The sequence below is a fragment of the Spermophilus citellus genome (genome assembly GCF_964194105.1).
Source record: "Spermophilus citellus genome assembly, chromosome: 6".
Taxonomy (NCBI): Eukaryota; Metazoa; Chordata; class Mammalia; order Rodentia; family Sciuridae; genus Spermophilus; species Spermophilus citellus.
The window spans coordinates 128620890-128636104 of NC_138187.1; the positions used below are offsets into that span (position 1 = coordinate 128620890).

The 15215-nt window shown below is 38.0% G+C and overlaps 1 protein-coding gene across 3 annotated transcripts in view; it reads right to left on the bottom strand.

Annotated features, from left to right (window-relative positions):
• Positions 1-3595: 3595 nt before the first annotated feature.
• Positions 3596-15215, bottom strand: part of CD46 (CD46 molecule) — a 44274-nt gene continuing 32654 nt past the window's right edge. For 2 of the 3 annotated variants that reach the window (XM_081297002.1, XM_081297001.1), the window contains exon 12: positions 3596-4783. In XM_081297002.1, coding sequence (XP_081153128.1) covers positions 4714-4783 — 70 coding nt within the window. In that variant the 3' untranslated portion in view covers positions 3596-4713. Of the gene's footprint in view, positions 4784-14115; positions 14209-15215 lie in introns of all 3 variants that reach the window. The other variant, XM_081297003.1, reaches the window with a different exon arrangement.

The following is a 15215-nucleotide window of genomic DNA, read 5'->3' on the forward strand; positions in this document are numbered from 1 at the left end:
ATTCTCAGTGAAGCCATAAGCCCTAAGCACAGAATGTCAGGGTGCTGCTTTGTCCAGTAGTTGGCACTAGGGTTGCCATGGCAACATATAATAATTCAGTTTTTAAAAAGCTACATAAGGGAGTTAGATTTTATGAACTTCAGTGGCTTCTTCTAATGCTAGTTTTATTACCTCTGCAAGGTTTTCTTGGACTTTGCACAGTCGAGAACCAGTGTTATCTACCCTCGTGGCAAGTTATTCACCTGCTGTGTGTAAGTGAGAAGGAAGAAAAATCGTTTGTTGACCATATAATTCCCCCACTATGTTACCCCTCATTTAAGTAGTAAGGGACAGAGTTTGCTTGCACAGAAGAATAAAGCTAGTTTTATACGGAAACTAAAAATGGCTCTGGGAATCACCGTGAAAGACAACCTTGGAATAATGACAGTTTGCACTGTGAGGAGGGGTTGTTCAATGCCCTGACAGTCCACAGGAGGGCAGCAGCGCTACAGTTTACAAAGACTTCCTCTCTAACCTTTTCTGGAAGAGACTAGAAATTCTAAGAGCAAGGTAGTTTATCCATATGTACATTTATTCTTCATCACTTCTAGAAGTTATTAGACTGTTAAGTCCTGCCCCTAAATAAAAATATGCAAGTTTTCATGATATACAAGAAACAATTCATTCTTGGTTAAAATGATAGTTGTCAGACATTACTGTTTAGAATACCGCAGAGTTGCCTATTTCCCTTAAATGTAAAAAAATGTACTTTAACATGCAAATTCAAATTCTTTCCAATACCAGGTGTCTTAAGCATTCTTTCAGAAACTCTTGCTGTATATTTAATGCCATTTTTTATTGGTTCTTTTATTAGATATAGTTGTAAAAGCATGGACTATAATTTGTTCTATTCAGTCCCCAGTACTTTCCCTTTCCTTCTCTATTCTTTTCCCTCTACTTATCTTTCTGCTATTTTTTAAAATTAGTGTCTTGTGGATATACATGATGGTGAGTCACTATGGGTGGTATATTCATATATGTACATAGGAAACTTAGATCAGATTCATTCCCTTCTCCTATCCCTCCTCCTCCCCTTCAATCCCCTTTGTCTATTCCACTGATTTTTCTTCTATTTTGATGGGATTCCTCCCATCCTATTTTGGACCACTTTCTGAATTCATGACAATTTTTAATTATTTTTAAAACAACTATACTCTCATGACCAAATAAAATTTTCTAAAATGCTTTCTTTATTCTTGGTCTTTATTCTTGGTTAGTTTTCATCCAGCATTGAATGGATGTTAAAAAATATTTGTTAAATGTTAAAAATATTTCTTTTGTATTTCTAAACCACACATTACTTTATTGGTTGACAAGGCAGCAAGACCTTAATTCAAGTCTTTAGAAGTTTCCGATCAATACACAGAATTAAAGTCATGATTGTATTATGTAAATATAAGCTTTTATTTTCTTTATAAGCTTATTTGGATAAATTAACTCTTGGGCTGGAAAATTCCTAATGTAGATGTTCTCAGGCTCAGCTGTACCTTAGAATCACTTGGGACACTAAAAATGCCTTATGCCCAGGCCACATCCCAGATCAATTATCTGAGAGTCCTCTGGGGTGGGACCCAGATGTCATAAAGCTCCCCAGGTGATTCTAGTGTGCAGCCATGGCTGAGAAACACTGTGGCCTGATAGGACAGATCTAGCAGTCTAATTCAAATATGCAAAGACAAGGATTTTTTTAATAAACAAAAATTATATTTTAATTGTGTTGTTACGTGAGTTTTGGCCTATGTGTGCAATTGAAGTGATGTGGAAGGTATATCTTCTACTAGACACACACACACACACACACACACACATATATATATATATATATATATATATATATATATATAGCTACTCAAATGTGATTAACTCAGAGTTAGGTACTAGTACAAGCTACAATAGCTGGGTGGAAATCAAGCAGAGCTTCCTGGAATGAGTAATGCTTGAGTTGGGCCTTGGAAAGTGCATGAGGATCTTGGCAGGACATTTCAGCTAGCAGTGGAGTGGAGTAACACAGAAAGCACAGGGCAGATGTCTGGCTTGACTGAGGGCAGGTTATTTGAAGGAATGTAGCAGAAAGAAAAGGCTAGAAAGAAAAAATAGGACTTAATTGTAGACGGTCTTCAAGTGTCATGCCTAGAAATTTGGACTTCCTGCTGTAGGTGATGTGCCTGTGAGCAGGAGGTGTGCTGGGTTGGGAGGGGAGAAGCCTGGGCACTGGAAGGATTCAAGATGTGAGAGCAACAGGAGTGCAGTGATTCAAGATGGCCCGACAGAAACTTCTTCTGATTTGAGATAATCACACTAGAAATAAACACACCCTCACAATCATGCTCCTCCAAATATACAATTTTATTTTTGCTGGACTTAAAGAGCCAGTTCTTAAAAAATGAACAATAAAAGACTTTCACATACTATAGGACTTCTCGTTTTACTACAAATATATTTTTGTGTTAAATAGATGTTTTAAATTCAAATATGCTTATCTTCCCCCTCTCATTTAAACAAACCTTTAAAATGGACTTCTCCATGTATTTAAATAACCAAAAAATTTCTTGACAAGCAAAATACATATTTACATATAAATATCAAATATAAACGTTAAATGGAAAAAATTTAATTTCAAAGCAGAAACTAGTATAAATGTAAATTTAAAAATATCTGGAAAACATTCAGGTTTAAAAAAATAGTATAGCTTCTAAACAATCGCTACATTCTTGAAAAGTATGTGAAAATCAGTATAAATTTCAACTCTTCACTTAATTTAGGTCACTTAATTCGGGATCATTTACAGTGCACCCTAGACAGGTCTTCATAGAGTTAAACAATATTTCTCCTGTCCCCTTTATTCCCCAGTCATATATAAGTGTCTCAAGGTGGTATTTGGTCTACTCTGTGCTACTGAAGTTTAAAATACAACTTAGAAAAATGTGAGGTTTTGATTGTTTGGTTGGTTTTTTAAGGAGCAGTCCACTGGCTTATTTGCAAGAGACTGCCTGGGTTGGGGACTCCATAGATGACCAAGCTCTGTTCTACCTGAGCAGGAAGCTACCTGAGCTGTTCATTTGTCCACTAGTGCCACCAACAGCAGACAAACATTTGCTCCTCTGAGATATATGGTTGAATTTGTACTCTACCTTTTAGGAGATGAGGTGAGATACCTACACAGTTAAGAGGTTTCTATGGCAGGGACAGTCAATCTGACAGTGTGTGAGGTTAGCTGATTTTTAATCTATTCTCATTAAAAAAAAAAAAAGACTTTTTTACTTTGATGCTGGGAATTGAACCCAGGGGCATTTCACCACTGAGCTATATCCCAAGCCCTTTTTTATTTTTTTGAGACAGGGCCTCAATAAATTGCTGAGGTTGGTCTCAAACTTGCAAACCTCCTGCCTCAGCCTCCTGAGTCCCTGGGATTACAGGCATACATTACTGTGCCCAGCCAAAATGACTAAGACCAGGTAGGGAAAGAAAGTCTCCCATGACTTAAGAGTGAGTTACTCAGCAGAGGGAACTCTTCAAGGAAAGCACGAGGCCACAGTGTTCACTTGACCATAAACTGTTCTGATAGCTTACTCATTTTACATCAGTAAACCACCACAAATAAAACCTAAAAACAAAGGCCAACACCAATAAATGGGATGGATTCAAACTCAAAAGCTTCTTCTCAGCAAAGGAAACAAATCAGTGAAGTGAACAGAAATCCTACAGAATGGGAGCAAATTTTTATGATACGCACATCAGATGGAGCATGAATCTCTAGAATATATAAAGAACTAAAAAATTTTAACACCCCCAAAACCCCCATAATCCATTTGATAAGTAGACTAAGGAACCGAACAGACACTTCTCAGAAGATGATATACAATCAATCAACAAATATATATAAAAAAAGTTCAACATCTACAGCAATTAGAGAAATGCAAATCAAATCTGGATTGTGATATGTGGACACAGCCACATCAATGTTTAAAGCAGCACAATTCACAATAGCTAAACTATGGAACCAACCTAGATACCCTTTAGTAGATGAATAGATAAAGAAAATGCATTCTGCTGTCATATATAACTAATAAGTAAAATTTAAAAAAAATTTAAAGGCCATACATAAAGTTTCTAGCATCTTTAAATCAAAGAAGTTACCAAAAAGGTTATCCTGTTAACTTCTGGATAATTTTCCAATAATATTCTTAGTTAAGGAGGTCAAAATTATCAATATTCCCAATTATCAGTGTTCTGGTATATAGGAATATATATACCTGTTTGTGAAGGCTTTTTACAATGAACAAAATACAAAAATAACATTTTAGAGTTGTGGAAAGATGGAATATTAAGAGTTCACATTAAAAAGCTTTCAAAACCACTTTTTAAAAAAAAATGCAATGTAATTTCATTTTGAGCTATATTTTTCTGGGTTTTCCCATTTTACAAAACAAATCATTTCCCCATCTTAAGACTGTCAGGGATACTGTGTTGATTTGCCCCCCTAAGTCCAAATGTTAGGGGGAAACAGGAACTGTGTTCAGACCCCAGTTCATATGTGTATAAACAGAGGGTTACTACATTCCAGTCACATTAAAATATGAACAGCATAACTCAGCAGTGCATCCACATTAACTATTGCAGATAAGAAGCTCTTAGCAGAATTAAAAGATAAACGGAGACACAGGTGTGTGGAAATCACGTAGTTGGCTCTGCTGAAGTGGTCAAACTTTTCTGGTAAGTGTTGTATTGAGCTCTAACTGTTTTCCTACAAGACAAGGGGTAAAGATCAATACAATTAAATACAGAAATTAATTCCTGAAGTCTATTTAAGAAATACTTTTTATATTTTTGTGGTGCTGGGGATCAAACCCAGGGCTTTAAACATGCTCCACCACTGAGCTTACCTCCCCAACCTGAAAACAAGACAATTAAAAAAAAAAAAACCCAAACTGTTTATAATAATAGGAGTCCTTAAATTAGAAAATACATGATTGATTTTAAAATAATTTTAATGTTCAATCAGTTTCATTCTATTCTAAAGCCCTTTCTATCCTTGTATTTTTACTTCCTCCAAAACAAGAAATAGAGCAATAACACACAAAGTTCTTAGTGAATATTTTCTCATTTTCATTTAGGGCCAGTAGGAAACACTAGAGACAGACATGTGCTTCCCTAATATCACAATTTTGAATCTGTGGCTCTGAGATGAAGTTTTTCAAGGTGGCGATTCTAGCAGTGTTCAAGTGCGGAGATGCCTCAGTTATCCTACCAGGGTCATACATTCTTCCAAATAAGGTTTACATCAGACCTTGAAACATTAGACATTTTTGCAAAATCTTTCATCTAATCAGATGCTTTCCAAAGAATTAAAATGCCATGTAATTTAAAATTTTCTAAAAGCCACATTAAAAAATGTAGGACAGGTAAGATTAATTTAACGTTGACTGTAACATAATAAAAGCAAAATATTGTGAATATATTTTGACATGTATTTGACCTGATTTTGTACCATGTCTTTGAAATCAGGGTGTGTTCTATACTTTGAGCATATTTTACCTTGGGCTAACTACTTCTGAGTCTCAATAGCCATATGTGGCTATTAACTCTTGAATTGGACAGTGTAGTGATAATCAGGCCCTGCCTTAGGAAATTGACTGTAAGAGAAAGTCTAAAACTAAATTTGGACCAGCCAGTTGTTTACCAGTGTGTGTGCCACAGAAAACACTTCAGAGGTGCCTACCCATGGTAACAGCTAACCATGTTAATTTTGGATACTTTACTATTCCTCTTTGTGAGGGAGGCTATCATTGCAACCTGCCACGATCACATTACTCTACTCACAGAATTTTACAAAAGACCGAGATGATGTATGATTGACTTAATAGTTTGAAATGCCAATCATTCAAATCTCTGACTGATATGCTTTCTCAAAGTCAATAACTATTTTTCCTGTATTGGAAGTCTTTTTCTTTAAATAGAATTATAAAAACAAATCCAGTATTTGAGAAAGATAGAAAGCATCAACATAAGCTTAGAGAAATATTCATTTGACATATCAACAAAGCTATTTTGAAGATAATGAGAACTTGGAACTTAATTACTAATTACTATTATTGTATATTAACTTCTGCATTCATTAAGTTCTCTTCAAATGTTTACAACCACTGGAAGCTCAGAGTTTGAAAACTCTCTCTTTGGTGGGCATTAGCTTCAAAAGTGTCCCATGAGACAAAGAATGTATACAAGACTAGGTTGGCCCAGACTGCCAATTCCAGTTGCGTTTTGTCTTTCCCTTTGCTCTGTGATCAAACACAATTTTGCTTTTGCAAAGAAATTGTCCTTCCCATTGGCCTTTATGGATCCTGTTCCCAAACTCTTTATAAACCAGGGTAGGACCTCAGAAAAGGTGGAATACGCAGCTTCCTATCGTCTGTGGGGAGCCATTCTGACACGTGATTGGGTGACTCCCGTTAAGGGCCTGAGGCACTCTGGCTGTGTCGGAGTTATCCCGACCCTTTCCTGATGAGAGAGCCCATCCGTGTGGGGGTGTGCGTAACCACTGACCCTGGAGACCCAATCACTGACCCTGACCTTGGAGTGCAGCCCCCCCCTCAACCTTCATTGGATGGAATTCTCCCCTGAATCTCTTGTCCCCCCAAATAAAAGGCTACTCCCCGGCGTGTTCGCTCTCTCTCTCTCCTGCTAGCCCAGAGTAATCCTCGCTGCCCTGCTGAGCGGCTGAGGAGGGAAACAGAGAGGCGAGCCGTCTCGGACCTAGCAATATAAAATAAGGTACTGTCTGTGTGTTTTATTTTGATCTCTTCTAACTAACTGAATGCCAGAACCTCATTAATGAAACCACTGCGCAGGCCGCGTGGTAGAATTGGCGCCCACGAGGGGGGCATTCTGAATTAGTTAGATTGAGTGGGAGCGCGCGCTAAAAAGATTAAGGGAAAGAGAAAATAAAGGAAAGTAAGGAATAAAGAATAAAGAAAAGGAAGAGGTGACATTTGGGTCACAAAAGTAATAAAGAGGATAAGGAAAATAAGAAATAAGATAAGAGAAAGGAAGAAGTGACATTTGGGTCACAAAAGTACCGGGAGATATTGAAGGAAAGAGACGTTAATTTACTTAAAATGGGAAATTCTACTTCTTCGGATAAGGAAATGTATCTGACTATTTTAGACAGTATAATTAATCAGAAAGGAAAACAGATAAAGAAAACTCAGTTATTGCAATTCTTAAAGATTGTAGGTGAATATTGTCCTTGGTTTTGTGACCAAGAGTCTCCAAATTTACTTACTTGGGAGAAATTAGGAAGAAAGTTACAGAGAGTTTGTCTTTCTACTGAAATACCTGGAGGTATAGAGAATATACAGAAAACTTGGACAGCCCTAGAAGTTTGTCTCTTTGAATACATGGACCAGAGTCCGTGGCCACCAGAAGACCTTCTGAGAGGTATTCAAAGAGCCATTAGGTCTATTCAAATGGAAAATCAGCCTGAAGCTAAATTAATTTCCTTTCCTTTGAGCCGTTTTAAAACAAAAGCGCTAGGAGCTAAAACAAAGGTTAGAATTGTGCAAGCTAGCCCGCAGACAGATTGTACAGAACAGCATGATAAAGAAGAAACATCTCTAATCTTGGAGAGCCCTCCAGAAGTGGTAAACAATCTTCCTGGAGAGGAAAATACAAAGGAAACTCCTAGTGGGGCTCAGGTTTCTTCTCAGCCACGTGAGTTAGAAACCCAAATTCCAAATGGCGATAGTACAGAGTCTGATAGCAGCTCACAGTCTGAGGAAGAAGAATTAGACATAGAAACTCAGGACTTAGAGAGAAATTTTAATAGATTGCATTTAGCACCACCTGCCCAAGCTTTTAAAATTCGGCCGATACCTGCTAGAAGGACCAAATTTAACAGGTGTGCTAAATTAAAGATGACTTTTCTTACCCCAGTTCAGCAAGGTATAAGAAAGGCTCAAGAAATGGGAGAGGATACTACTGGTTTTCACCTCTTTCCAGTTTTTGAGCAAACTAATGAACAAGATCAGAGAGTTAGAGTTCATGCTGTAATCCCTTTTAAAACTATCAAGGAATTGAAAAATGCATGTGAAACGTACGGCCCAAATTCGCCTTTTGTTCAGAGTCTGATAGAAAATATTTGCTCACAACCCCTTCCTCCTAGTGATTGGATTTTTTTAGCCAGATCTTGTCTGAGCGGGGGAGATTACTTGCTTTGGAAAACTTACTGGACTGATTTTTGTAATGAACAAGCAGAAAGGAACAGGAGACAGGGCATAGAAACGCCAGTAACGATGTTTTTAGGGACTGAAGATTTTGCTGATTTAGAAAGACAGTTAAATTATGATTTTGTAGTGTACAATCAAATAACTGATTGTGCAAAACGTGCCTGGAGGCAAATTGTCCCCAAGGACCAGTCCAATTTAGTTCTTACCAAAATCAGACAAGGTGCCAGTGAGACTTATTCAGATTTCGTAGCCCGACTATATCAGGCTGCGAACAGGTCCATCAGGGACCCAGGAACTAGCGAATTTATAGTTAGGCAATTGGCTTTTGAGAACGCAAATAAAATCTGTCAAGATGTTCTCCGACCCATTGCGGAGAATTCAGATGGCACAGGCTGGGATCAGCCCGCTTTCTCGCTGCCGCCGCCGGCATTTCCTCCTGGCGGGAGCCCGGGAATTCCAAGAACGGTCGCACAGTGTGACGTCATCGCGCCGGCCATGGGGGCCGCCATCTTTAGATTTACCGGAACAAAACAAACAGTTTCCATGCCGACCATGGGGGCCGCCATCTTTAATTTTACCGGAGCAGAACCACAGTTTCCGTACAAACCCCTAATGATTTTCAAGGCTTTTAAGAGAGATAATTCAGCCTATGGGATCATTACAGCCAGGACTTCCCTCCCCCACAGCCATTCCTTTAGATTATAGCTTGATGGTAATAGATTTAAAAGACTGTTTTTTCTCTATAAGGTTACATCCTGAAGATTGTGAAAAATTTGCTTTCACTGTCCCAGCAGTTAATTTTAAGGAACCTGTTAAAAGATACTGCTGGAAAGTTCTTCCTCAGGGAATGCGTAATAGCCCTACACTGTGTCAAAAATATGTTGATCAGGCAATAGATCCCATTAGAAATAGCTTCCCTGATGCATATATTATTCATTTTATGGATGATATACTATTGGCTCATATTAATTCAGAAGTACTTTCAGAAATTTTTACTCAGTTAGAGACCTCACTTACAACAATGGGTTTATGTCTAGCTCCTCAAAAAATTCAAAAGGTATCTCCTTTTCAATATCTAGGTCAGATAATTCAAGGGAGTACAATCCGTCCTCAAAATCTTCAGATAAGAGTTAAGGAGTTACATACCCTTAATGATTTTCAAAAATTATTAGGAGATATTAACTGGCTAAGACCATCCTTAAAGTTAACTACTTCTGAGTTAAGTCCTTTATTTCAGATATTACAAGGAAATCCTTCTCCAACCTCTCCACGTCAACTAACTTTGGAGGCCAAAGCAGCCTTAAGGAAAGTGGAAATTACAATTAAAAATGCACAGCTTACTAGAATAGATCCTAAAGAAATAATGTATTTATTAATATTTCCAACTGAACATACCCCAACAGGAGCCATATGGCAAAAATTAGGAGTTATTGAATGGATTTACTTATCTCATTCCCCTCAAAAAACATTAATTCCTTTTCATGATTCTATAGCTCAATTAGTAATTAAGGGTAGAACTAGGATTTTACAATTAATTGGATCTGAGCCTGATATCATAATTATTCCATTTTCTGTTCAACAGACTAATTGGCTTTTTCAAACTTCTAGTTCATGGCAGATAGCTTTTGCAGATTTTCCTGGCCAGATAGATAGCCATTATCCTCGTGATAAGATTGTACAATTTGCATCATTAACGTCACTTATTTTTCCAAAGATTGTACTTTCCCATCCAATAGAGGGAGCTTTATCAGTGTTCACAGATGGTTCCAGCTCTGGTAAGGCAGGTTTCTTCAGCCGTGTTCACACAGAGGTAATACAAACTTCTTATACTTCAGCTCAAAGGGCAGAACTTCAAGCCCTGATTTTGGCCTTAGATTATTTTTCAAATGAGCCTATTAATATCTATTCTGACAGCTTATATGCAGTCAGAGTTACCAAAAATATTGAAACCTCAGTTATTGGGTTTACTTCATCACAGGAGTTATTTGAATTATTTCATAATTTACAAAAGACAGTGCTAATGCGGAAGTGCCCATGTTTTATTACACACATCCGAGCCCATACTAACCTCCCTGGACCTCTAATTGCAGGTAATGACAAAATTGATAAATTAGTAGCTTTTTGTCAACAGATGTCTTCATATGACTGTGCCCTAGCTTCCCATTCCTTGCATCATCAAAATGCTTCTAGCTTACGTAAAAAATTCAGTATTACCAGAGAACAGGCTCGTCAGATTGTAAGCCAATGCCCTAAGTGTGTTATTTACACTCCATCTCTGCCATCAGGGGTAAATCCCCGTGGTTTAAAACCAAATCAAATATGGCAAATGGATGTAACTCATATTCCTCAATTTGGTAAGCAATGTTATGTACATGTCATAGTGGACACTTATTCTAGATTTATTTTTGCCACAGCACGTACTAAGGAAAATACTCAACATGTAATTTCTCATTGCTTAGCAGCTTTTTCCGTTTTAGGGTGTCCTATGCAGATTAAAACAGATAATGCTCCAGCTTATGTAAGCTCTGCTTTTCAACAATTTTGCCAAGAGTTTCAAATTAATCATAAAACAGGAATTCCTTATAACCCCCAAGGTCAAGCCATTGTAGAACGAGCTCATTTATCTATTAAACTTCAATTACAAAAATTAAAAAGGGGGAATAAGATAATGACTCCCCAAAATAGCCTTAATCATGCCTTATTTGTTTTAAATTTTTTAAACTGTGACACAGAAGGTCACACTGCTGCTGAGAGGCAAATGTCTCCCTTGGTGACAGGCCCTTTAGGCAGAGTTCTGTGGAAAGATTTACAGACTGGTCAGTGGAAGGGCCCAGATCTAGTAATATCATGGGGCCGAGGGCATGCTTGTATTTTTCCAGAAGGTGCTTTTCGTCCTATCTGGGTGCCTGAACGCGCTATCAGACATGGAGGAGATAGAACCCAGACTCAAGCGACTGAGGATTGACCCGGAGGAGCCACAACCCAGAAGGAGGAGATATCGGAAAAAGATGAAGAAAGACCAGATTGAACCAGCCGAGAAGCTGATTTCATGGAAAGATGTGAAGAAACTGACAACCCAGTCTTCCCAAATACTTCGACGCCTAGGAAAGAACAGGACCCCAGTCTTGATGGTAGCGACAGTAATTGCCTTACTGGGCTGTCAGGTAAAAGGGAATCAAGTAGACACTTATTGGACATATTTCCCAGATCCACCCCTGGTACACCCAGCTGTGTGGACTGGAGAATCTATTCCAGTATTTACTAATGACTCATTCATGATGGGAGGATTTACAGATACTCATATTACTCCCAGTCATGTGACTAGATTTAATTATTCTGGCTACAGTGCCCAATTACCTTTATGTTGGTCACATGATAAACATGCTGGCTGTCTGAAAGTATCATTTGAAGAAAAGACAGCGATTGGTAAACCTAGACTGACAAATAATTCTATTTATGGAGACTTAAAACCTAATACTAGATCAATAATTAAGATGGGACTTTCCCATAACAAGCCAGTCATTTCTGCAAAACCTCCACCGGTACCCCACTGTCCAAATAGTTCTACAATTGAAATTGGCACCTTTCCTAAATGGATGGATTGTGTAAATACCTTTCCTGTACAACATAAGGTGTCTAAAGCTAGTGGGTATATTTTAGACTGGTCTCCAAAAATTGATAAGAGACAATTACGAAGAAATTCTGCTATGACACCTGCAGGATTTGTTAGTAATATTTTGACTTATAGTGAAGGAGGTGTTCAAAAAGATATTTGGCGTTTAATTGCTGCCTCAGAATATTTACATTTTACAGATAAACCTTTACCAAAATTTGTTGGCAAGAACTGTAAAGAGGGATCTTGCTATGGCCTAAGAGCCTGTGTCCAATCTCCTTATGTTTTAATTATTGGAAATGTAAAAGTTAGATGGATAGATGATAGATATTTTGTTACTTGTAATAAGTGCAACCTAACCAATTGTATTTCTAGGTATAATGGAGGAAAAGGAGTGCTGATACTTCATCAGCCCTCTTTTGTTTTATTACCTGCTAATATTTCAGAGCCATGGTATGCTGATGCTGGTTTACAAGTTTTACAGCAGATTCATGCCCAGCTAACAAGACCTAAACGTGCTATTGGAGTCATAATTGTTGGTGTCTTAGCACTGGTCTCATTTATTGCCTCAACCGTCTCTGCATCTCTGACATTGTCTCAGAATATTCAGCATGCAAAATTTCTTAATAATTTAGCTCAAAATACTTCCAAGGCTCTGCGTAATCAAGTAAATATTGATGAAAGGATTGAAACTAAATTAAACGCCTTAGAGGCGACTGTTATTAACATTGGTAATGAACTTTCAGCCTTAAAATTTAAGGAAAGGCTTAAATGCCATGCTAATTATAAGTATGTATGTGTTACAGCTGCCAAGTACAATGCTTCTCTCTGGGATTGGGAGAAAGTTAAAAACCATTTATTAGGTATTTGGCAAAATAGTAATAATAGCTTGGATATTCTGGAACTTCATCACCATATCCAAGACATTCAGAATAATAGAGCTGATTTTTCAGATCCTTCTTCTTTGGCTAACCAAATATTGAAGGAGTTAAATGGATTCAACCCTGGAAATATTCTTAAACACTCCGCTTGGTACCTTATTGGATTATTCTCCTTGCTGTTAATTCTCTTTTGTATTGTAACTATAGGATGGCGAGTCTTCCAATCAAGAATCCGGGGACTCCAGAGAGTGAACCGCCGCCTCATTGTTAAGAATAGAAAGGGGGAATATGTGGGGAGCCATTCTGACACGTGATTGGGTGACTCCCGTTAAGGGCCTGAGGCACTCTGGCTGTGTCGGAGTTATCCCGACCCTTTCCTGATGAGAGAGCCCATCCGTGTGGGGGTGTGCGTAACCACTGACCCTGGAGACCCAATCACTGACCCTGACCTTGGAGTGCAGCCCCCCCCTCAACCTTCATTGGATGGAATTCTCCCCTGAATCTCTTGTCCCCCCAAATAAAAGGCTACTCCCCGGCGTGTTCGCTCTCTCTCTCTCCTGCTAGCCCAGAGTAATCCTCGCTGCCCTGCTGAGCGGCTGAGGAGGGAAACAGAGAGGCGAGCCGTCTCGGACCTAGCAATATAAAATAAGGTACTGTCTGTGTGTTTTATTTTGATCTCTTCTAACTAACTGAATGCCAGAACCTCATTAATGAAACCACTGCGCAGGCCGCGTGGTAGAATCGTCCCAGCCATATTGACACCCATTCTAGCACAAATGGAGGGACACTTAAAATTCATTTCATTTCAAAGACAAAAGATGGTTGAAGTCAAAGCAATTTTATCATTTTTTCAAAACCTGAAGATCTTGATTTTCTTGAATTCATCAAATATTAAAGAAAAATGGAAATGAATGCCTTTACAGAGTTATTTGCAAGTTGGAATTGAAAGCATTTTCAAACTTTTCTTTTTTCTGTAAAAGGGCATTTTTTCCCTTCCCTGCACTTACAATGAGCTAATTCTGTTAATTTCCCCTAATTATTCCCTATAAAATTTTTCTACTTTTGGCTTCACAGCTACTTTAGAAGGCGGAAGCAACTACATAAGCTGAGGAAAGTAGGAGGGGAATATAACTACTTAAGCCCACTTCAAAGCAAAATCCTGTCAGTACACATTATGTTAAATTTAAAAAAGGAATGGCATAAGAAAGCATCAATAATTTAGCAAAGGGAACAGGACTCGTTTCCACTTTGAAATTTACTGCCAACATAGCTCAGGTTATTGATATCTAAATATCCACTGAATATTTTTCAAAACAAAGGACACTGTTGCAAAGAAACAACAGAAACAGATAGATACCTTTTAATAGTAAAAGTAAACCTTTCTCTTATCTCTTCTTCTCAGAGAGAAGTAAATTGTACTTCTCTGTAGCTCTCATCAATTAGGTATATCCTGAACAGAGGAAGGAGAAGGGCTGAATAAAATAGTGACATCCAACCAAAAAGAAGCAAGAGTAATGCAGTATGTGACAAAACCAATATTAGAAGAGAATGGATGTAAAGCTGAGCATTAGGTTCATAAGTTAAGGTTTTGTGTCTCAGGAACTTGACATGTGAATTTTGTGCAGGAAGCTACTTTAACTTTGAAGTCTTGTGTATCTTCCTGCAGATGAACAGATTCCAATTTCTGTTCAATATATTTTCCTTTAAAACCATTTTTTGCACAAAACAATGTAAAAATTATTTCAAAAAATAACATTGGATGGGGGAAAAGTCCCAGTCTCTCAAAACAGTCCCCTAGAATTTGAGGGAATACAGGATGTCTGTATTCAGTGCATGTCAGACTGTCCTGCAAGTCAACTTCATGACAGGTCATGCATTTGGATGCACCTCAACTTTTTTGCATTTATACAGTTTCTTCCTATGGCACATTTTTTTCCTTCAACTTGAGGGAAGGATCCTTGTAAAACTTATTACATGGTTTCCCAAGTTTATGGGGTGGCTTTAATTATATAATCTCTTTTTTTTCTTTTTATTTTGGTACCCAGGATTGAACTTGGGGCACTTAACCACTGAGTCACATCCCCAGCCCTTTTTCATATTTTATTTAGAGACAGAGTCTCATTGAGTTGCTGTAGGCCTCTCTAAATTGTAGAGGCTGGCTTTGAATTTGTAATTCTCCTGCCTCAGCCTCCTGAGCTGCTGGGATTACAGGTATGCTCCATCATGCCTGGCCAACACACACACACACACACACACACACACACATACATACACAATCTCTTGTTATGTATTATTTTTTAGATCAAAAATTTTAGCAAGTTTTGTGGAATGCTCAGAAATTTAAGAGCCAACCAGAAAAAAATGTTCACCTTCATTTTACTTCAGCTTTTTGCCCCATGTCATTACACACCCCAGCTATGTGAGCTCACTCAAATTTTTAAGCTGCCTGTGCTTAAT